The sequence below is a fragment of the Arvicola amphibius genome, chromosome 3 (assembly GCF_903992535.2).
Source record: "Arvicola amphibius chromosome 3, mArvAmp1.2, whole genome shotgun sequence".
NCBI lineage: Eukaryota > Metazoa > Chordata > Mammalia > Rodentia > Cricetidae > Arvicola > Arvicola amphibius.
Genome location: NC_052049.1, coordinates 52,665,103 through 52,689,574, shown reverse-complemented (window position 1 = coordinate 52,689,574; position 24,472 = coordinate 52,665,103). Strand labels below are relative to the sequence as shown.

The following is a 24,472-nucleotide window of genomic DNA, read 5'->3' as shown; positions in this document are numbered from 1 at the left end:
CTTCCCGCTGACCTGCTGGGGTAAAAGGTGCTCACATGTCCACGTCCTGCTTCTTTGAATAGGTGCTAAGATTCGAACTTAAGTCCTCATGTTTGTGTAGCAAGTGCTCTTACCCACTCCCTGCCCCCTGTCCCTTAGAACCAATGTTCTACCTATGTCTATATCTATGAACTTACAAAAGCTCAGGGTCTAACAATTACAGAATTTCCTTACGTTAGAGGGCTTTGGTCAGTGACTAGTACATTGACCTGTCTCTTGAGAGAACCCTGAGTCTGCTCTTGGCAGAGCTGAGGTATGTCCCTTCCGGAGAAGAGGCGTTCACTAGCTGTGGAACCTACAGGGTTCTGTGGCCCCAGGGCCTGTTCCTAGAAGGAAAGGGACACTTCTCACACACACACCTGCGCAAAATACTCCTCGGAGATCCTCCCAGCCCACTCAATGCACAGGTCCAAGGGTCGGCAAGGGTTGGCTACGTCAGCACACTTAATCATCATGCGCTTGATCAGGATCTGGTTCTCGGGGAAGTTCTTCCCAGTGGGGTTGCATTCACAGTCGCTGCCCTCGCTCTGGAAAACATGATCAGATCAGGGCTGCTGAAGTGGCAGAGGCTAACTCGCCTGGCGCGTAGCTGTGGTTGTGACTTAGCAAAGGGAACTGCTGGATTCCTACACCCCTATATAATATGCTAGCGTAGTCTTTAAAAGCCATCAGTGTAGTATAGAATTTAAAAGGCGAAACAATCCCTGTCACCACCCATTCGCTCGCTCACGACCTTCTCAGACACGACAGCTCTAAGGCACTGTTTGTTCTGAGCAGTTTAGAAGATTACCCTAAAAAGGGTCTCCTCTGACTCCTCAGAAATGTGTTGAAAACGCAACTTTCAGTTACTTCAATGCATCAAAAGTAGGAAAACTCTGACTTTTTGATTACTTCTTTGTTTTGGCTTGTTTCTCCTCACCGCCTTCCCACCCCCACTCCTTAAGGCATGTATACATTTGTGTGTTTTCTTGGCGGATTCTCCCTGAGAGATAATTAGTGTGAGGTGTGAAACATAGACATTGGGCCAAAATGCGATGTGGATGTGTATTCAGCAGCCTCTGAAAACATGATCATACACCAGGTAGTGTGTACCTGGTGGGGCAGTGCCAGTAGCCCTGGGGTATGTGAGCAGGTACGTGGAGATGTAAGCATTCACAGGCTAGTTGCACAGAGCCTGGAAAAATATTTGGTTCCAAAGGCACCATCGGTTTGTATGAAACAGTTAATTAGCTCTCCGGAGCTCTGCCAAGCTGAAAGGCAGCATGACGTGTAGCGGGATTCTGTTTCGAGGCTGGTCCTATTTATTGGATCCCTGAAAGGGACACTGTTCTGGGAGCTGTTCTCCCAGCACCTTGAGACAGCTTGTTTACCACAGACGATGTGGCAGGGAGGAGATTTCAAATGGAGCTGGAGGCATGGAGACAGGACCTTCCTGGTTCTAAATTTTGTCATCCTGTAGAGTGGTCTGCTCTACACATCGCGATGCTTGTTCCCCTCCATCCTTGGTTGGAAGGAAAGCCTTGGCATTGTGTGGTGGAGCCCGTGAGAGATGGGGCTCGACACAGGTGAGGTGGACACTGGTCCTCTCCCTAGGCTGGTCATGTGATGGGTTCTACAGACAGTGTCCTCATTAATCATCAAGTTATCTTTAAAATGTTTATTCTGCCTTTTCTAGGGTCTTTTTCACAAGACTAGAAACTGCTTTAGCAGAGTTATGGACAACTTTTATGGCTTCTGAGGATAGTTGACTTTATCTTAGCAAGGAATGAACATCACATCTGTGTTTCTAAAGCCCACATTTGTCAGGCCCATAAAGCAGGTTCATGGTAAATTTCTCTCTTCTTAAAATTTTTATTTAAGAAAAAAATTATATACTATGTATTGATTATCATTCCCTTCTCTAGATCCTCCCCACCTCCCTACAGATTTTTCTTGTCAGTTTGTCTCTCTTGGTTTTCATTTTATTTTTTTGAAAGAGGGCAGGGGAAGCAGGAAGAGGAAACACTTCTGTACTAGTTGGCTTTAACTATCAATAAGAAAATCTCAACTAGAGGATTGCCCAGTTCCTATTGGCTGATAGCTCATCTCTGGGGGACTGTCTTGATTGGTAATGGTTGTGGGAAGACCATCCTACTGTGGGTGGCACCATCCCCCAGCAAGGGTTCTGACCTGTAAGACAATTGGCTAGGGGTGAAACTGCTGAATGAGTCAGTAAGCTTCCTTCTGTGGTGTCTACCACACTTCCTTGGCTGGGAGTGAGTTCCCTTGTCAAACACTGCATGAACGAGCAAGCATCTTTGCCTGCAGGTTCCCATCTTAATGTCGCTCAATGAGAGACCGCCCAAGAAGCCAAATAACCTTTTTCTTCCCTAACACATTTTTTATCAGAGTGACAGAAAAGAGCTAACAAACCTGTTTCACCATGGTCCTCAGATACCAGTAAGATTATAGTTCTGTAAAACAGTCTCTAACTTTGTAATCCTGAGAGATCCAAGAACAGAGAGAACGAGGGTCTCCCATCACACCACCATTTACACTCGTCTCAGCTCATCTATGGCCCCTCCTGTTACACACTCTGGGCCCAGCTCCTTCCATCCCTTTGTGTCAAGGCCGGCCTTGCAAGGAGCATGCAATTGCAGCAGACAGCTGTCAATCTGTCTCATCCCCAAGGAAAACAAGTGGCTGGGCTTGTGTCTGCTTCTAACCCCAAGCTCACCTCACATTCAAGGAGAAAACGCTTGGCTGCTGGAGCAGGCGCTCATGGAAACACACTGCTGTGTCTTATTCCGTAGGAATGCTTACCTCAGCTGCCAGTGGCTTGTTGATGCTGTTCACAAATTTGTTCACATGTTCAAAGTGTTTCGTCATCTCCGTGGCCAAAACCATGTCGATGATAGCCTGGCGTAGCGTTCGGTAATGGTTCCTAAATAAAAAGATAAATAAAAATAATAAATAAATAAATAAATAAATAAATAAGATAAATAAGATAATAATAAATGGCTCCTTGTTCACATCATGCCCTAAGTCAGAACTGCCTTGCAGCTGCGCCTCCCTGGTGGGACAGAGTCAAGTGACTACTGATCCCAGGCCTGTCTATTCAGCCTGATAAGCCCGAATTGTTGTTGATGCTATTCTGTGTTCTCCAGTGACTGCTGACTCTTCTTCACTTGAATGTTAAGAAAAAGTACATGTCATGTGGTAGACAGTTGTTCCAAAGGTGCTTCCAGCCCCTTTCTTTGAAAACACGAAGACGGGCTGGAGAGATGGCTCAGAGGTTAAGAGCACTGACTGCTCTTCCAGAGGTCCAGAGTTCAATTCCCAGCAACCACATGGTGGCTCACAACCATCTGTAATGGGGTCTGGTGCCCTCTTCTGGCATGCAAGCATACATGGAAGGAATGTTGTATACATACCAAATAAATAAATCTTGAAAGAAAGGAAGGAAGGAAGGAGGGAGGGAGAGAGAGAGAAAGAGAGAGAGAGAGAGAGAGAGAGAGAGAGAGAGAGAGAGAGAGAGAGAGAGAGAAAGGAAAAAGAAAACACGAAGACAAGGAAGTGGAAGGACGGGACAGGCCAAAGTGGCAGCCAGATGAGGTGTCTGACTGCAGTCCGTGCAGACCGATCCCTAATGTAGAGAACTGCCACTCTTTCTTCTGATGGTATTGAGGAAGCTTCCTTTCATGTAATTCTTGAACTTGCAGTTGATAGATGTTGCAGTGGTTGGAGCAACAGCACAAGACTACCAGAGAATTCTTATCACATACTAACCTGAAGAGGCAGATTGAGGAACTAAGCAAACTGGCTCCTGAAAAGGAATCTTTCTCTACAGGTCCTTGATAGTGACAGAATTTAAGTCCAAATTAGAATAACCATTCTCTATAATTTTGTAGTAAGCACAGACGTCCAACCACAAATAACACACCTGTCAATATTCTTGAAAATGTTGCACTTGGTGTCTTTGACGGTGAGCTGGAAGGCCAGGGCTGTGTGGTGACTCTCCAGGACTGCAGTGTCATTGTAGAGCACGGCGAGCTCGCTGCCTGCGTTGCACAGGAAGGAGTTGGTTCTTCCAGGGTGGTCCACATCGTGAACTGTCGCAGCAATGAGAGCAGCTACCTCATCCAGCTGGTCAAGGCTTCCCTGGAATATGGGGAGGAACACTGAGCATCACCCGTGGGCTTCTGGGGACTGACATGGCACTACCACCACCCCTCCTCAAATTATTCTGCAAAATAGAAACTGAAGGAATGTTCCCCAGTTCCTTTTATAAAGCCCCTATTACTCTGGATACCTAAACCACGCAAAGGCTCAACAAAAAAGAAATTATAGACCAATATCCTTTATGAACATAGATGCAAAAAACTCAATAAAATAATTGCAAACCACATCCAAGAGCTCACTAAAAAGATTATCAACCACAATCAAGTTAGCTTCATCCCAGAGATGCAGGGATAGCTCAACATATGTAAGTGCATAAGCATAATTCACTACATAAATAGACTAAAGGACAGAAACCACATGAGCATCTCATTAGATTCAGAAAAGGCCTTTGGCAGACTCCAACACCTTTTCATAATAAAAGTCCTGGAGAGATTCAGGATATGAGGGATATATCTCAGTAAATAAAGGCAATTTATGACAAGCCCACAGCCAACATCAATATAAATGGACAGAAACTCAATGCATTCCCACAAAAATCAGGAGCAAGACATGAATGTCTGCTTTCTATCTGTTCAATATAGCGCTTGGAGTCTTAGCTAGAGCAGAAGACAGCTGCAGGAGATCGGGGGAATCAAAAGATAAAGCAGATGCTAGAGTATCTTTATCTGCAGGTGATATGGTTGTAATACATAAAAGACCCTAAGAACTGCCAAACAACTTCTACAGATGACAAAAATGGTCACAGTAGCTGGATACAAAACATAAAAATCAGTAGCCTTCCTGCATACAAATGACAAACTCGCTGAGAAAGAAGCATAGGAAGCAATACTTTTACAAAAAGGGAAAAATGAAATGTTGTGAGACAACACTAACCAAGCACGTAAAAGACTTGTCTAATGAAAACTCTAAGACATTGAAGAAGGAACCCGAAGACACCAAAGGCTGAGAAGATCTTCCACGTTCATGGATTGGTAGGGTTAATGTGAAAATGGACCACCCACCAAAAGCAATTTACATAATCGATGCGATCCTTATCAAAATCTCAACACAATTCTTCATAGAATTGAAAATATCTTAAAACTTCATGTAGAAACACAGAAAACCCAGGATTGTAAAACAATCTTGAACAATAAAAGAACTGCTGGCAACTTCACCATCCCTGACTGGAAGTGGTATTATATAGAGCTATAGTGATAAAAAAACCAGCATGATATTATCATAAAATCAAACATGTTTATCAGTGGAATCAAATAGAAGACTCAGACATATATCTACACACCTATGGACACCTCATTTGTGACAGAGTAGCCAAAAATCACACCCTTGAGAAAAGATACTGCCTAACATACGGTGCTGGTCAACCTGGACGGCTGCATCTAGAAGAATGCAAACATCTGCATCCTCACCCCACATAGAACTCAACTCCAAATGGACCGAGGACCTCAAGCCCTGATGCCCTGAGTCCGGTAGAAGAGACAATAGGTTAGGCTTGTACTCACTGGCCCAGGAAAAGAATTTCTGAATAGGACCCTGATAGCACAGACATTAAGATCAAAAATAAATAGGATTCATGAAGCTAAACACTTCTGTATAGCAAAGAACGTCATCATTTGAAGGGGCAGTATATAGAATGGGAAAAACTATAATAATTATACATTTGACAGAGGGTTGGTTAGAATATACAAAGAACTAAAGAAACCTGAACATAAAGAAACAACCAACCCAATTTTTAAAAAATTTTTAATGATTTATTTATCTTTATTTTATGTGCATTGGTGTGAAGGTGTCAGATCCGCTGGAACTGGATTTTCAGACAGTTGTGAGCTGCCATGTGGGTGCTGGGAATTGAACCCGGGTCCTCTGGAAGAGTAGTCAGTGCTCTTAACCGCTGAGCCATTTCTCCAGCCCCCCCCCCCCCCCATTTTTAAAATGTAGCCTGGAACTTAGGATTTCTATTATTGTGATAAAACACTGATCAAAAAGAAACTTGGGGGAGGAAACTGATACAGAGGTCTTCGTGACTTGCTCAACCTGTTTTCTTATATAAAAACTACCAGAGAGGCACTGCCCCTCTGGGATGGGCCTACCTCCATCAATCAATCAAGAAATGCACTACAGACTTCATACCGGCAATCTGATGGAGGCGTGTTCTCTCTTCCCAAATATGTCTAGGTTTGTGTCCGAAGAAGGACGCTAAAAAGAAATCCCACACTAGCTCAGAATTGAGTAATAAAGGGTTATTTATTTAGGGGTAGACTCACAGATCACAATCCTCTGCACAAATGGGGAACAGGAACCAAATCACGCTGCTGGAAGAGAGGCCAGCTGGTGCTTTACATAGGCATTTATAGTATAAGAGGTCACGCCCAAGTGGGCAGGTAACTTAAAGGCTACTGGCTGTAGGAATTCCTAAAGCATGTGTCAAGTTGACAAAAACCAACCAGGACAGGGCTAAACAAAATTATCAAAACAGGAATCACGAATGGCTCAGAAACAACTTACACATTCAATATCCTTAGTTGTTAGGGAAATGCAAATTAAAACTACTTTGACATTACATCTTATCACAGTATCAGAATGGCCAGGCAGGATCAAAACAGATGACAGCTTATGCTGGTGAGGATGTGGGGAAAGGGGAACACTTATTTATTGCTGGTTGAAGTGCAAACTTGTACATTCAATATGGAAATCAGTGTGGCGGTTCCTCAAAAAGCTGAAAATAGAGCTATCAAAAGATCCAAACATATCACTCTGGGGCATATACCCCAAAGATTCTTCTGACTACAAAGATGTGTGCTCATCCAATGTTCATCATTGTGCTATTCATAATAGCCAGAAATTAGAAACAGCCTAAGTGCCCACCAGCTGGCCAATGGATTATAAAAATGTGGTACATTTACATAATAGAATATTATTCAGCTGTTAAGAAAAGTGAAATTTGCAGGCAAACAGATGAAACTAGAAACGATCATCACAAACAAGGACTGCATAACCCAGAAAGACAAGCAGTGCATATTTCTCCTCATATGTGGAAGCTAGCTTTTATGCTTGTAGATATGTGTGTTTCTTTTAGGAGTTAGGAGAAAAGTATCCATCCATCTCTCCCAACTAGGACTGCTGTGAACTACAATAATGATCCTTCTGGCAAGATATGCCCACTGGTGCAATAGTGGCACGTGATGGGGACCCAACCAAACACTTTTTTATTGGACTTGAGCCCAGTCCATAAGATGGAATGCAGACCTGACATTGCTAAGGAGAACAAGAACCTGCGACCAGTTAGGTCACAGGCCCCAAAGGCAAACCTATTTTTCCCCTAAAGGAATGCAGTGACAAAATGACTCCTAATGACATATTGCTATGCCCACAATCACACTCAACCTCCATAAGAGAATCTGCTTCTTGCAGTAGATGGGAATTAACAGAGACTCACAACTGGACAATGGACAGAGAATGGGAGCCTTTGGAGCACTCAGCCATAAATGAAATGTCTGTATCACACGCCTCCCCTCAAGGCTCTGGGCTTTGTGCTGAAGAGGAGACAGAAGGGTCTTCAGAGTCAGAGGTGGTGGATAACGTAAGGACACAATGTTTCCCAGACACGGGTAGATGCACGGGTGTACTCAGAGACTGTGACAGCTTGTGCAAGACCCGTACAAACTCGAGCCTAACATGGTCCCAGCATGGAGGTGGGAAAGTGGACAAAACTGACAGCAGCTGGGAAGGGAAAACTCGGTTTTCTCCAATGGATTGGCAATGGGTAGATCAGCCCTATACTAGGGCAGGCCCCATGCTCAGAAGCGGGTGGCCAACACAAACTGGACTCCATGTTTTTGGTGTTGTTTTAAGAAAGAACATAAAGTTGAGTGGATAGGGAGGTGGGGGGGGGGGGGCTCTTGGAGGAGTTGGAGATATGATCAGAGTATATTGTTTGAAATTTTCAGAGAATAAGTTTTTCAAAAACTAAATTTAACTTCAGCATTGGGAGGTGGAACTGAGTGGTAAGGTATGCACTCAGCATGCAGGAAGCATCAATTCCCGGAACTCGTAGATTGTATTTGAGTTGTATCACCCCTAAGAAGTTGGAGGGACTAATGATTCAGAAAAGAGGTAAGAATATAATTTTCCTGATTCCTGTCATCAGGGGCAGGTCTAATGGAAGATCCCTCAGAAGTGACTCCCACTTGGGGGACAGTCCATCTTGGTGGACTGGCCAGTGAACCTGGGCTGAATTTAGCCAAGCCTGAACTTGAATAGCCCAAGTCTTCCATGTTCATGCTGAGCTGCCCTTTCTGAACTCCTGGCAGGAGCTGCTGGAGCCAGGAGACACCTTCTGGATTGTACGTAGGTCGCAATGAGTTCGAACCTTTGTTCTAGAGCTGCTAGAGAATTTGAGACTTGGGACTCTGGCACTGGTCCCCGTTTTCCAAAAGGTCTCTTAAGAGAGGGTCACCTTCACATCAACTCCAAACTATGGCAGGATCAGGCCAGACTTGGTGCTAATAATCCAGGTGCTCTGCTCAGCTGGTGGCGAGACCTCAGCTGGGTCCTGTCTCATCTCACAAGTGTTAGAACCCACAGCAGGGATTCAGAGGGGTCTGGTTCCAGAGGTGTTTATTACAGACACTGGCTGATACTGTGATCACTCCTTCTTTCCTTCCTTCCTTCCTTCCTTCCTTCCTTCCTTCCTTCCTTCCTTCCTTCCTTCCTCTCTCTTCCTTCTTTCTTTCCTCCCCTCCCTTCTTTTTTCCCATTTGAGAGGCCCAGGCCCCCACAGATTCAGTGAGTCCATGGCCCTAGCACAACCCCCAAGCAGCCAAAGAAACACAACCTGAAAATGGGACCAGAGCCAGTGGAAGAGGCACTTTGTCCCTAAACCTAGAGTCAAAGTAAAGTCCCTGGACCCTGAAACCAAGACCAAAAGAATGCACTAAGTCCCTTGATTCACAGCATACCAAATATATTCACCCTGGCCTCGAAATTAGAGTCAAAAACGGTAAAAAGAACCAAAGAAAGAAACAGTTTGGCTCCAGAATCGGAGCCATCTCTGCCCCGACACAAAACCAGCCAATCCCTGAGCAAGAAAAAGGAACCAATCACTGAGCCCCTAGAGGCTTGGAATTCCCCTAGGCATTTACTAGCAGTTGAGAATTTCCCTTAGGCCTGGAAATCTCCTTACATCATAGGGGCACAGCCAATCCCAAGCCTGGAAGTCTGCAATTCCTCTCACCCCACTTGGGGGTAACCAGTCACAAGCCCAGAGGCTTGGAATTTCCCAAACCTCTTCCCCTATATAAACTCCCTCTTTTTGCCATGGGAAGGGTCTTCTATGCTATTCCTGTTGCTGCCACCTTGAACAGACAGAGGGACCCGAGTTAACTCACAATAAAGACTCTGCTTTTGCATCAGATATGGTCTCCTAGTAATGTTTTGGGGATTCAGACTTTAGGTATACCTTTTGAGGGCTCGTCCAGGATCACCAAGCCCACCATGACCACCCTCCACTGAGTCTTAAAGGCGCCAACTAAACAGATACCTTTTTAAGTTGCCCAGGCAAAACCCTGTAAGATCTAAATGGCCTAAGATAGAAGGTTTAAATCTAAGTGTATGTATGAGAGGAAGGAAAGTCAACTCTGTAAATCTAAGTGTATGTACGGGAGGAAGGACCAGCACGCTGTAAGTGCACGTGAGGAAAGATTTGCCAAGTGTACATGAGGAGAGTTTCCTTTGAAGCAGGTTGTTCCTGCTAGACAGGGCTTGCCCACCTCAAACCAGACCTTCGATTGGGTAACGGGGCTTGCCTACTGCAAGCCGGATCACTTTGTTTTTGTTTTTAATTTTGTTTTGTTTTTGTGTGCTATACCGGTACACTGTCTGGTGTTGGTCTGTTGTCCTTCTGTGACTTTGTCTGGTAAATATACAGCCATTTGCTTGTCCTGCCTGTAAGTGTGTGGGCATCCCTGGTCTTGTTTAGTGTTAAGATCTACGTGGGCATATTAGAAGAACACTGGCTAGGGGACTAAGGAATGCCCCGGGATCTTGCTAGTGGAACAAAAGACCCTCCCGAAGGGGCCTGGATCCCCCTAAGTTCCTCTAAAGAGACTGAGCAGATCACAACTGCAGGCTGTTAATCTGGAATCTCATTTCCAAATTTGAACACAGCCACCTGTGTTATCTGTGATTGTGTGTGCATCACCGGTGTTTGTCATGTCCCTGTGGTTGGAACACCCTGAAAATAATAGGCCTGATCCCTAGTCACCCTCCCACCCCCTGAGCCTCTTCCTGGACCACCTTAAGGATTTCGGGGAGTGTGACCACTCTGAAGCCTCTGTAAACTGGAATGGCCATCCTACTATGAACTGGCCCAAGGAGGGCACTTTTAACCCTTCTCTCATTAGCAGGGCTAAAGAAATCATCTATGGATGACCTGGACACCTGGATCAGGTTCCCTACTGATCTGGCAGACCCCCATCTTGGCTAAAGCCATAACTTACCACCAACCTGGGGTATCACCAATAATATCTGCCTTGGGGGATGCCACAAACACCTCCAAAGATCCCAAGTCTTCTGACTCCTGATGCCCCCAAACACCTGCGGGGAGAGGAGGCTGAGCCCATCCCTAATCCCCCTTGCATCTGTGAAAGAACACTCTGGGAGCCAGGCCGTGGTGGCACACGCCTATAATCCCAGCACTCGGGAGGCAGAGGCAGACGGATCTCTGTGAGCTCGAGGCCAGCCTGGTCTACAAGAGCTAGTTCCAGGATGGGCTCCAAAGCCACAGAGAAACCCTGTCTTGAAAAACCAAAAAAGAAAAGGAACACTCTGGGAAGCAACCTGGCGAGCCAGACTCCATAGCCCCTCCCTCTTTGCATGATGGGCCCCTGTGTTGATCAGAAAAACCAGTATTGGCCCTTTGCCACTGTAGACCTGTGTTCGCCAGAAGGCAAAGTTTACCACCAGGTTCTAATGAGGGGTTTCTGGGTGGCTGCTAAGCACCCAACTTACGTGGCTAAAACCTTTAGCATTTGGCAGGAGGTTAATGAGTCACCATCAGCCTATCTTGAGAGATTAAGGAAAGCCTTTAGGTCAAATTCCCCTGTGGAACCTGAGGCAACACAGGTAAGAAGTAATCCTAGTTTTGTTAATTGAGCAGCCCTAGATAGTAGCAAAAGCTGCAAAAAGATAGGTGGCCTAGCCAGTATAAAAGTAGGGAGACCTCTGAAGATGGACGAGAAAAGGCAGGAAAAGGTTAGGGTAGTAAAAGAGAAAGGGATCAGAGAACTAGAGAGGCCGCAGATGAAAGACAGACTTGCAACATGGTTTGGATGTTGCTGGCAGTGTCAGCTATGGATCCAGGGGAAAACAATTCCCCGCCTAGTCCAGGAACAGAGTAAGGCATCCCCAAAGAGCAACAGGCTGAAGTTTCAAAGGGACCAATGTGCCTATTGCTGGGAGATAGGTCACGGGGTCAAGGATTGTCCCAGAAGTGGCCACCACAAAGAGCCTCATGGTGTACTGCCAGCTAAAGTGAGAAGATAAAGTGTTGTTCAAGGATGTAAAAGTGAAGAGATTTTTGAGAAAGCATCACATAAGGAAGTTTTGAGGGCCCAAGAAAGTGTTGTAGGACAGCAGAAAGGAAAAAGAAATGCCAGCGTGGCTGTAGATGACTGGCAGCTAAGGCAGGGAAAAAAAGTGTTTTGTGGCATGTAAGAAGTATAAGGAAATAATTTGGGGTAATGGAAAATGTTTTATGAAGGGGTCATGGAGAAAAACTGAGACCTAGCACTATGTGGCAGGGAAATTGAGCCTAATCGCAATAAGAATCCAACTTCAGGAAGAGTCCAGGAGAGTGGTATAAAGGTCTGAGGATGTAAAAGCTTAAGTCTTGATGTTAAATATCAAGATTGCCCCAAGAACTTCAATGCCCCAATTCAGCAGGAAGCAGTCAAACAATAATGCCACCCTTTTCCCAACCACCAGGAGGCAGGTTAGAGCGTTTCTGGGACCGACTGGCTCTTGCCACCTCTGGATCCCAGGCTTTGCTGAGATGGCCAAGTTCCTAGTCCCTGAGCTTCAAATTTAAGGTCAGATCTCCTGATGATGTTGCCACCAGATAGCCAGTGGTCAACTCAGCTCCCCCATCAGGCTGCCATATCCCTGGACACGCCCTGTCTACAGTTAGTTAAGGAGTCTATATGGATGCCCAAGCCATAAAAAGAAGGTGCCTATAACCACCCACACATTAAACATTCTCCAGAGCCTTGGGTTAGCAGGCCTAGGGGACTGGACATCATCTCTAGCAATGCAAGGTGGGAAGAAATCAGTAACCAGAGTTAGGAAAGGATTCTTTAATGATTCTCTGTGGTTGACTGCTTTAGTATCCATATTGCTAGGGCCCTTCCTATTTGCTTTTTGGCCCTGTATTCTTACTAATTCATTTTCATCAGGGAACAGATTAGCACTGTGCAGCTTATGATACTATGGTCTCAGTTACATTCCATCAGGGGCCCTCAATGAGGACCCACAATTGGGTCCTCTAAAGTTACTGCTAGGGCGGGGGAATGAGAAACCCATGCCCCCACAGATTCAGTGAGTCTATAGCCCTAACACAACCACCAAGCAGCCTGGCTCTGGGTTCAGAATCAGGGGGAAAAACATACCCTGAAAATGGGATCAGAGCCAGGGAAAGAGACATTTTGTCCCGAAACCTAGAACCAGGGAAAAGTCCCTGGACCCTGAAACTAAGACCAAAAGAACACACTAAGCCTTAGATTCAGAGCATATTAAAGATATTTGCCCTGGTCCGAAAATTAGAGTCAAAAAGAAACCAAAGAAAGAAATAGTTTAGCCCCAGAATCAGAGCCATCTCTGCCCCTGACACAAACCTAGCCAATCTCTGAGCAGAGAAAATGAACCAATCACTGAGCCCCTAGAGGCTTGGAATTCCCCTCAGGTCTGGAAATCTTACATCATAGGGGGCAGCCAATCCCATGTCTGAAAGTCTGGAATTCCCCTCACCCCACTTGGGGGTAACCAATCACAAGCCCAGAGGCTTGAAATTCCTCACACCTCTTCCCCTATATAAACCCCCTCTTTTTGCCACTGCGGGAGGGTCTCTCCTATGCTGTTGCTGTTGCTGCTATCAACATTGCTGCTACTGCTTTGGATCGTTGGAGGGACCCGAGTTAACTCACAATAAAGACTATTTTTGCATCAGATATGGTCTCGTGGTGATGTTTTAGGGATCTGGATTTCGGGCATAACACTTTCTTTCAATCTTCAAATGCATTATTCTTGGAATACATTCTTGAAATATTGTGAAATTGCCAGGATGTGTTTTTGGCAAATCTGAGAAGGAGCCTCTACCCATTTCTGTTCCTTCTGCCTTTTCCACCCTCCTTTAAGTACCAGGGTCGTAATCCCTTACTAGCCCTGTTCCAAGAGAATAACCCAGTGGCACTCTCCGTAGATTGATGTTCGTGCGGTCTCGACAAAATGTCTTCTAAGAACATCTTTGCAGGGTCAGCAGCACTGGGAATCAAATTCAGGGCTTTCTGCTGTATCTCTGAGCGACACTCCCAGTTCTAAATTTTAAGTTCTAGTTTGCACCACAGCAAAGCGATCAGAGTGTCACTGTGCCAGTGATGGTAGTTGAGAAGGGAGGGTGATGGGTCCTCCCAGCTCTTCACTTGGCATGGACAGGGTCACAGCAGCACTGAACCCTGAAGACTAAGTGATGTGAGACTCACAATTAGGCAAAAGTCACAGATATATACACCCATACCTACCAGAACGCACATCAGTCAGGCAAAGCTGTGTGGTTCCTATTAGGAATGTAACATAACGGTCACATTCTTAACCATAAGTCCTTTAAATCTGTCTTACAAACCCATTTCCCAGAGCTGGTAAATAGTTACGTATGGGTTCACGCATCAGTCACAGAAAGTCAGCAGCACAGTTAATATTCAAGCATTTTAGAGTTGAGGGCTAGAAAAAGGTCTAAATCTAAAGTAGTTTCAAAACCCTACCCTCCACAAAACTCCAAACCTTCTTGTCATATTGGATATAATATTGCTGTTTGTCTAATGTATTTACTAAGATTGAGTTCTTAGGCGTCCACCCCAAGCAGAGAGCTAGACTGTGGTGTCTGGAGTCCACCCCAGCAGACAGCTAGACTGTGGTGTCTGGAGTCCACCCCAGCAGACAGCTAGACTGTGGTGTCTGGAGTCCACCCCAGCAGACACCTAGACTGTGGTGTCTGGAGTCCACCCCAGCAGACAGCTAGACTGTGGTGTCTGGAGTCCACCCCAGCAGACAGCTAGACTGTGGTGTCTGGAGTCTACCCCAGCAGACAGCTAGACTGTGGTGTCTGGAGTCTACCCCAGCAGACAGCTAGACTGTGGTGTCTGGAGTCTACCCCAGCAGACAGACAGCTAGACTGTGGTGTCTGGAGTCTACCTTCACTCTTTCCTTTCCGAGGAAGAAAGCAGTGGCATGGAGGACGTCGGCAGCATGGGTGGAATTGTGGTAGGCATTGGAGGAGTGGTAGTTGGCTTCAATCACTTGCAGCCAGGCCCGAAGAGTGGTTTCAGTACAGTTTAAAAACTCACATACTCCAAACCGAGAGAAGACCTTTAAGCCCAGGTACACCAATGGCCTGAAAACAGGAAACAAACACCTGTTCATTGAGTTCAGTGGCCCAGAAAGATCTTCCTTTCGTGACATTAGCGAACAAAGGGATTTGTGTGTGATCGCTCAGCGTGCTTGGGGCACACAAACATTGGCATTGCTTTGCCAACGCCTTCCTTGCACTCATACGAGTCAATATAGGTATTATTTTAGATTATCTGTAAGTCACAAAACCTCCATGGGCCCCTTTTCGCCCCTACTTCCACAGGAGTCCTGCATAGGCGTTATGCCCTTAGGAAGAGCCTGGGGGCTAAAGGTATGGTTTGAATGGCTTCAGCACCCTCACTTAGAATTATGTTACTCTATGGTCATATTCCACAGACCAACATCCCAGGAAGAAATGTCTTCTCCTAAGACAAAAGAAGCTCCTCTCCCTGCTGTCAGGACGGGCTCAAAGAGAATCTACCATGCTATCAAATCCTCGTTATGTTGGGATGTGTGGGTGGATGGGAGGGGAGGGAGGGAGAGGGAGAGAAAGAATATGATTATAAATTTTTGTTGCCGAGGCTAGTTTTGAATCCCTGAGCTCAAATAAGCCTCTTGTCTCAGTCTCTCAAACTGCTCGTGTGTATGACTGAACCTGTCTTCCAATCCATTTTTATAGGGTAGAGAGAGGGTTGAAAAAACTCTGAACTCCAAGCTCATGGACACAAAGGAAGTAGTTGTGAGGAAATGCATGTCCTGTATCTAGATACAGCCTCTCCATATAAGAGCATATTGAGGACACATAATTCCATCTAAGTTTCTAGATACGAAGACCTTGAGCATGGCTGTCTCTCCCTCCCGGCCTTCCATCAGAGCTGCCACATACCTTTTATGTGTAACGGCTTCCAATTCAAAGATATTGAAGTCCCAGCTTTCTTCATTATCAAGTAACTGGGCGATACTAGGGGGGACATCGTTGATGGTGATAGGCATGGCAAGGTGGCTGTGACTTTGGTGCACATCTGAGCAGACACAGGGGTGGAGGGGGCAAGTTAAGTGTGGGTTCTCCTTAGGTGTCCTTGGCATCTCATCAACTTTAGGGTTGCCACCAGAAACAAAATCCCCAACTTCCATTGATAGGGAGATCTTAATACCAGGGCTCTTCTCACGTTATGAAATCTCAAGGTCATAAACAGAAAAATAACTCTAAGGCCCATTTAAATACATGGAGAACGGCACCCGTTATCTGGAAATGCTTTGAGAAATCATTTTAACCAGGAGGCCTTGCTTTAAACGTAGACCATAGGAATAAATTTGTGAGAGCCGTTGGCATGCAACACCAAGGTGATGGAATCATCATAACCCTGGGGGTGACACAGGCTGGAGCCGGGTTATCAGTAGCCAGTGACACAGGAACACTTACTCTTTGTGAACACATACTCATTCCCTGACAGTCTTCTCAAGCCATCCTGGAAGAGAGAGACGCAGTTAGATGCACACTTCATGCCCATCGCCATTCTCTTAAACTCAGTCCTTAGCCGGAGGCTGAATCCTGAGCAGCCCAGGCTGAAGTCTAGGTCAAGGCAGAGCTCAAACTGAAACTGCAGCAGCAGCTAAGAAACGGGATAGTCTATCTTCCATAGTGCTAGTACCAGGGGGTGAGGGAGTAGGGACAGGCAGTCAGTCATGAGTGCCAGCAGGACTCACATCTGATCTGTGAGTCAGCTCAGTTCTCATAGCCACGTTCTCTCCTGGCATTGTGAAGCCTCACAAACGGAGTCGCAGAAAGGATCTTGTTTGGGATATGTGTGATTTTGACATGTCTAAAGTCCCTTAATCTGCACCGCGACATTTTATGTCCTCGGGTATACATCGTGAAAAGCCCAAGAGCCATGTTTGAGGGGAAGCCTTGGAAAGTCTTTTTAAACACTGGGCCTTTTTTTTTTTTTTCCTAACTACATTTTCTGCTGCAGAGCGTGGGCATTGTGCTAGTCCTTGAGAGCCGTGTTTCTGGAGCTGAGGTTTTGAAGAGTGGGATGGGTGATCTTGACCATCAACTTGAGGGGATCGAGAGCTCTGGGCTATTAGTAAAACACAGCTGTGTATGGGGCTTTGAGGACTTCCTGGAGCTAAGTAGAGCCAAGGGCTCTGACCTGAGAGGCGGTTCAGTCCACTGATAGATTTGAAAATTGAATGGTAATGATAGAAACTGTTGGCAGAAATGTGCAAAGTGGGGCTGGCTGTAGGGAGGAGGAGGCAAGTCACTGGGTCCCCAGGGACTCTTGTCTTACCCTGACCCCCCCCCACCCGTCACTGCTCACTCTGCTTCCTGCACACCATGGTGGACTGACACTTGTGAAGCTGTAGGTAGACATACTCCCTTTTAAGCTGCTTTTGTCCTGGTCATGACCATGACAAGACTAAGAGAGGAACAATGGACAGGATTTCCGTGCCCTGACATTTGCTGGCACTTGAGGTTGAACCAGTCCCTGGATGCTCTTGAATCTCTCTCTGCCTCTGTGCCTGAATCCCTCGTTATTTAGATCTTCCTGCAAAAGTTCTTTGGAATTGCTTGCTATCCCTAGAAAATAAGTGCTAAAGTTTAAAGTGGTATTAATTAATGCAGGATTCCCTTGAAGTCACACTTTGGATCATGGTGCAGAAATCTTAATATTCAGCAACAGATGAGCAGATTAAAAAACCCGCAGCCACAATTGTTCCGCCTCTGCAGCAAATGTGCATTTCTTGTTTTTCTCCACTTCCCTAAGTCTCATGCAAATGAGGTGGAGTCTCACACTGGCTCCTTTCAGCATTATCTGGATAGAAAGCACAAAATGACACAAAGTGGCAGGATGGGGGGCAGCTTGTTCTTGGACGCAGAGTCCTTTGGTTGGAGCCCCAAAGGGACTGTCCCTTGTCATGACTGAAACTAATGCTGCATTGGAACGGGTCAGCCAGTGCCAGCCTGGGGACCAGGAAGAACAGAAGACGGCTCAAAGGATGGGTGAGGAGGGGCTGGACAGCCGGCAACCCAGTTTTTCAAGGCTGGCTAGAAAATGGAATCGGCAGGGGATAACTTAGGGTCATGTTTCTTTCCTAGAGAGTCCTCCCCTCGGCTTCTGAGAAAGGAGCACGGTGGCTTTTCTCCTTCAGTGGTGGACAGGTGATGTTAAAAGTCAAAAAGAACACAATAATGGGGCGAGGTAGACCTTAGCCAGTGGGTGCACAGCTAGTATGTCTCAGATTACTGGCAGGCCCAGTCCTTCCACCTCCCTGCTTTAAGCTCAGAGAGCGCTATTCTGCTTTCGTAGGATTAGAAATGGAATTTGAGCCAGGCAGGGCTGGAATGTCTTTAATTCCAGATCTCTGTGAGTTCAAGGCCAGCCTGGTCTACGGAGCGAGTTCCAGGACAGCCAGGGATGCTACACAGAGAGATCCTCTCTTGAAAAACCAACACAAAAATGAAATGGAACTTGGCTGTAGCATCTTGAAAGACAGGACTCTGTCGCTGGAAACACTGGGAAGGTACAAGCTCTTTCATTAAACAGTCATTCCTTGGAATCCTCACAGGGCCTTATCTACAGAACCATGCCTGTCTTAGTAAACCCAGAGGAGCGTAAGCATTTTTTAGAAGATAGACCCATTACTGTTTACAATAAATATACAATGTTCTGTGTAAAAATCTTGTTTATACTACCAACAGTGCAAATGTATGTACGTGTTCCATCCAAATGTACCCCTCTCTTCCTCCTTCCATTTTCTTCCTTTCTCTCTCTCTCTCTCTGCCTTCCTCCATCCCTCCCGTCCACAGTCTTACCGTGTATTTCCAGCTGCCTTCAAATCTGCAATCCTGCCTCGACTTCTTGGAGTGCTGGGATAACAGGTTGTGTGTGTGTGTATGTGTATGTGTGTGTGTGTGTGTGTGTGTGTGTGTGTGTGTGTGCCGTGTCTACCTCGCACAAGTGTACCCTCCTGGGTCTCTCACTCATGTTTGTGTTCTTGCCCCTCTCCAGATGGCTTGGTTGAATTCACAAGATACAGAACCCATGGACTGGAAAGGGATAACTGTATAGATACAGTCCGATGCCCAAGGAAATGCAGTCCTCTAATTCAGACAGAGAAGAACAAGAAGCAGGAGCCATGTAGCCTCTCTCTGGTATGTTTAACCCTCGGTCACCTGCCCGTTTTCTGTTCTAACAGGATTTCTCAAGGCTCTTCCAACGGCTGTGGTTAGTCAGCTGGTGGACAGACAAGCATCTTGGCTATGACCGTAAAGAAATTAACAAGCTGCCTCACCTCTACACCAGGTGCTTCTGCTCCCTGAGGCCACAGTGCCCTGTGGCTACTCTAGGGTATTTGACCAACACTCTGCATTTCTGGGTTTTCCTTAGCACTTACAGTCATCAGGCCTCCGACAAGATCACTGGTGTGAGGGTCTTCATCTTTGGTTCCCAGCTGAGGGGAGTACAGTTCTGTGGTCCGTAAAATTTCTAGTACTCTATCCAAGGCTTCTGCTACTGTAACCGGGCTGTTTTCTTGAGCCGCATTGATTATATTTATAACCTAAGAAAGCAAAAAGAGAAAGAATAAACGTGAGGATATTAATATACTAATTCTCATAAGTCAGACGTATTTAGAAGAAGTCAGTGATCATATGCCTAGCTCAGAGGGCAGGCCCACTCTGCCCCTCCCTATGAAGTGCACTCTGCAGCCCACACTGGCACATGACATCCCAACTCAGGACCCTGCTTCCCAGGATCCCTTGCTGACAACCTTCCCTAGCTCTCTTCCATGGGTTGGAGTTCCTAAGACATAGGTCTGGTTCTCTACTGTATGGCCATTCCAGAAACGATCTTTCACCTCTATGACTCAGGGCACACAATCCATAAGGAGATTTTCACATTTCACGCAGACTGGGAGAGCCTCAAAAGCCTTCCAGACTCACCTACTACAATACCTCCTGTGCCTAAAACATCAGAGCCCAGCCTTAGCCCCTTCTCACAAACCAAGCAAATGGTGTGAGAGACAACTATTCTCCTGGCCTGAAGGCAAGTGCTCTCCTACCCAAGGCCTGGTCTGTCTGACATGTCTCCCCCATTCCTCAGCCCACCAAGTCCAAATGATTCTTTTCCTAGACATTTTCTGATCTGTTTCTTTCTCCCCAACTCTACTCGCTCAATGCTAGCTAAATTGCCACTACCATCTCCTTCCTGGAATCCCAGAGAAGGCCCACATGGCTTCTTCTCTTGTACTCTTGCTATACCTTACCCATTCTTAGTGTGGTGGCTGAACTCTTCACAGGGACATGTGGACCTGACCATGCTATGTCCATTGAAACCCCTTCTAAGGCTTTTACTACACATAAAAGACAAACCATCTATTTTTGGGCCAAGTTACCAGAACGAACAGAGCCACCATAGCCCTGCCATAATTGTCTCACCTCTGCTGGACACACCCTAGCCTCCCTGGCTTCTGCTCAGTTCTGGGGGACCTTCTCTGTGTACCTGCAGTGATGGACTATCTCCATGCCGGTCCTTTCTGTTCCTGCCCCAAGAGTCTCCCTCTGACCAATGTGATTCGCAGGCCTAAGTTTTGCTTCACACATGACTTCCCTCTGCCTGGACCGACTCTGACGTCTCCCACAGAGCCCTTACAGCACGGATTACATTGTGTAACCACGCTTACTGTGTGTTTGGTTAATACCTGGCTTTCCCACTAGATCATCAGCTCTGCTATCAGGAGACTATAGCTCTAGAGCACAGCCCAGGTCTGAGCACTGACTGAACATTGGAGGTGGCAGCTGTCACCTACCTTTGTGATGGGGGCCTCTATGGTCATGGAGTGAATCCTCGCCATGGAGGGGTAGCGGCGATTCTGTAGGCTTGGAGCTGGAGAGAAGGCAGGGCAGTTTTATATGGAGTTAGTGGTTTAGTTTAGGCTAAATGCAGCCGAGAGGTCACCTCTGGATGAAGTCTTGTTCTTCTAGGACTTCCTCCCCCGTGATTCAGTGAGTTTGACTATCCCTTGTCCCTACAGGGCTGACCACTCAGCCCCACAAGTGCAGAAGGTGTTCTGCTGAAAGGCTGGCGGCAGAGGGCTTGGCATGTCACACTCCCCAGGGGAATACTGAGAAGGCTGCTATACACAGATGCCCCATCTCCATAACCCAATGATATCACAGGACTCCCTTTCCCATGAGTCATTAAGGCCTCTTTCAGAAAGTCTGGTCCTTTCCTTCCAAAGCCATGGACACCTGAGTGTGTACCTGCCCCATGCCAGGAAACTCAGTATGACCTGGCCAGTCGTGTTTCTTCCTCAGCCATTAGGTTCATGATGCTCAGAGCCTAATGGTTCTGACGCTAACTGGGATAAACTCATTTTAAAATGACTTCTTTTTTCGAGTAGGTGGTTCTTATGTGTGCTTTAAGATTCAACTGGGAGAAGCCTTCCTTTAAAGGCCTGTCTTCATCAACTCCTTTAACCTTCCCTGCAGGGTGCCCTAGAGGTCAGACCTCTTCCAGATATGCTAGAACCTGATAGAGTTACCCTCAGTAGGGTTCTAGAACCCAGGATTCAGCCGTTGCCAGCCTCTGCTGTATTTCCCAATTCCCACCTTGCCTGTGTGGGACCACATAGCTGCTCTAGGATCCAGCCTGGTTCAGATGCCCTCAGCCCTTGTCCCCTCCAATAAGCTCTCAGCCTATCTCATGATTCTGTCCTGCTCTGCAGATTCTCTATCTTGTCCCTAGGGTCTTCATCTTTTCTAGTTCAGTCACTTCTCTGGCCTCAGTCCTTCCATTGTGACCCAAAGGACTGGGACGTCTTCCCTTCCTTCCCTTGATCTTTCCATGTATCTTTTAAACCATACTCCCCCACCTCCATCACAGGCGCTAACTATTTTTTCTCAGGCCCTTAGAACTGCTTTTACAGTGGCCAACAGCACAACCTTGAAAACAACAACAACAACAAAAAACAAAAACAAACAACAAAAAACAACCTAATGTGGTTCAGTGGCGCAGAGCTTGCCTAATGTGTGTGGTTACACGCGCACACACACACACACACACACACACACACACACACACACACACGTCTGTTCCCTACTCCCCAGCTCAAATCCTGCAGCTCCCTTCTACTCCATTCTCTTTCCTTCTCGGCTCCTAGGATGGCACTCCCACGTTTTCTGTCCTTCTGCATCCTTGTTTCTCACAGGGCGCCCCTGCAGATGTGCACTCAGGCTCTCTGGTCTTTATCCTGGCACAAGCACTCACATGTGCATTGTCCTTGGCAACACTTCTCTTCAACACAGAAACTGAAGCCCAAGAAGTCCCTGCTACTACCATAATCACCATCCTTGCCCCAGACCCAGCGTTAGCCCTAGTCTCCCAGCTCCTGCTCCTGCCTCTGCCTCAGCTCCTGCCTCAGCTCCTGCCTCAGCTCCTGCCCCAGCTCCTGCCCTAGCTCCTGCCCCTGCCTCGGCCCCAGCTCCAGCCCCTGCTCCAGCTACTGCTCCAGCCCCTGCCCCAACCCTAGCTCCAGCCCTTTCCCCAACTGCTGTGCACCCCCTCCTGTCCCTGCTCCTGCCCCTGCCCCAGATCCTGGCCCAACCCCAGTAATAGCTCCTGTCCCAACCCTAGTCCCTGCCCCAACCCCAGCTTCTGCCCTAGTCCCTGCCCCAGCCCCAGCTCCTGCCCCAGCCCCAATTCCTGTTCCAACTCCTGCCCCAGGCCCTGCCCCTGCCCCAGTTCCTGCCTCAGCCCCTGCCCCAGTCCCTGCCTCAGTCCCTGCCTCAGCCCTTGCCTCTGCCCCAGTTCCAGCTCCTGCTCCTGTCCCAACCTCAGCCCCTACCCCAGCCCCTGCTCCTGGCCTGGCCTTGACCTCCTTTGCAGCTTCCCAGTCATCCTCTTCCCCTCAGGTCCACATGAGACCCTGCAGACCCTGGTACCTCTGTGTCTCCTAGTCTCCAGACTTCCGGGAATGGCTTTACACGTTGATTCTGACCTTTCCACCCCCACAAATCCAGTCGGTTATTTGGGTTTGATTTGTTAAACTCACAAAGTGTTTCATGAAATCCTGACTTTCATTAATTAATTAATTAAGTTTCTGGCCTTTAGTTAATGGGTGTGTGTTGAGACTAGAAAACCAGGACACTGCCTAGCTCTTGCCAGCAGCACCCAAGAATTACCTTACCTAGCAACTGCAACTGCATTGCTGTGTAGTTATGTGGTTTGACATACTTTGGGCCGTGAAAGAAGCAGCCCATGGTCCCTTCAGGGAGAAGAAAAAGACTATAGAAGGCCAAGGGAATTTATTTACTTAAACCCTAAAATGTTCTCAGTTTATCGGAAGAAAAGTCTACTCCAGTCGAAATCTTGTCTCCTTGGAGTTTCTTCACCGTTGAAATGTTTGCACATCCCCTCTGTCATTTTCCACACAATCAAAAGGTCAAGGAAATCTGAGAAACTTCTTACCATCACTGCCTCGGGAAGATATTGATTTCACATCAATGGACTCTTTCCTCCTGCTCTTGTGTCTGAATGAATGAGGCTCTGGGGAGTTCAGGTGAGAGACAGGGGAGGTTAGCTTTCAGTGCATTAGAGTGTGAACTTACACCTTTCCCCATTCGCCAAAGAAAATGAGTGTACATACGTTTTAAGCTCTAAAAAGTAAAGTCAAGAATCAAGAAACTATTTTCTCTTCAAATCAACACAAAAGGATCTGTCATTCTAGTAAAAAACAAAATGTCTTTTTCTTCTGGGACTCCATTACATTGGGGGAAGCCGTGCTTACTAAGACTTACTTAGTTCCATAACCAAAATGTCATCCTGAAAATAAGACTTAAAGGAAATGTTTTGGGGGTTCATCTTGACTAAAGGGCTATACACTCACCTGCATAGGGAAGTTCTTAGTGGAATATCTGGAGAAATAAAATCCTAGTGACATCCGCAGATATTTGAATTGAGAAGCTAGTTTGGACAAGTTCGGGACGCTTCTGAAACATCAAACATCTAAGTGTTCGTCTAGCTTCTCTAAGGGTGGACTTTATCAAGTGACCGTGTCCTGCCGACCATAGGAAGGGAAACTCAACACTGAAATGTTCTGGGATGCTGATGTCAAAATGACATGATCAATGAGTACCAGGCTGTTAAAATGCCTCGGTGACAGCGTTGGCCTCAGTGCTGTGGGCACATTTGCTTCCTGCGAGTAACTCCCAAGTGAGAAGAGAAATGTAATCGTAAGCCAGAACCACTCTGAAGCGTAGGCAACTCAAGTGCTAGCGGGAGTAGTCATTAAACAAGCAGATTTAAGCAGGAGAACCATGATACAAGAAAGCTTGCTTCCATAAGAATTGTCAGGGGCGCTAAAAAAGATGAGACAGTCTAACACTGAAGAAAGCAACTCTAGAGCCAAATTGTCCAGGTTCTGGCTTAATTTGCCAAAGAGTAACTATGTAGCCTTGGAGACGTTACTTAATTTTTCTGTCTCTCAGTGTCTGCAAAGGGGATAATTACAGTTCCTCATTCAGAGACTCATTCAGCTCCTCATTGTGGTCAGTACCTGGAATAATCCTTGAGTGGCCCTTAGAACGGAGCCTGCCACACAGTAAGCCTACAGTGTGTACCTGCTCTCAATTACACTGGTTCATTTGTACAACACA

At 46.6% G+C, this 24,472-nt stretch overlaps 1 protein-coding gene across 2 annotated transcripts in view; it reads right to left on the bottom strand.

Annotated features, from left to right (window-relative positions):
* Pde8b (phosphodiesterase 8B) overlaps positions 1 to 24,472 on the bottom strand; it is a 216,259-nt gene that overhangs the window by 5,552 nt on the left and 186,235 nt on the right. For both annotated transcript variants that reach the window (XM_038322041.1, XM_038322042.1), the window contains exons 12-20: positions 23,286 to 23,363; positions 20,626 to 20,702; positions 19,213 to 19,377; positions 16,238 to 16,283; positions 15,701 to 15,836; positions 14,659 to 14,857; positions 3,962 to 4,179; positions 2,842 to 2,962; positions 399 to 566 (exon numbers count right to left, since the gene is read on the bottom strand). In XM_038322041.1, coding sequence (XP_038177969.1) covers positions 399 to 566; positions 2,842 to 2,962; positions 3,962 to 4,179; positions 14,659 to 14,857; positions 15,701 to 15,836; positions 16,238 to 16,283; positions 19,213 to 19,377; positions 20,626 to 20,702; positions 23,286 to 23,363 — 1,208 coding nt within the window. The remainder of the gene's footprint in view (positions 1 to 398; positions 567 to 2,841; positions 2,963 to 3,961; positions 4,180 to 14,658; positions 14,858 to 15,700; positions 15,837 to 16,237; positions 16,284 to 19,212; positions 19,378 to 20,625; positions 20,703 to 23,285; positions 23,364 to 24,472) is intronic.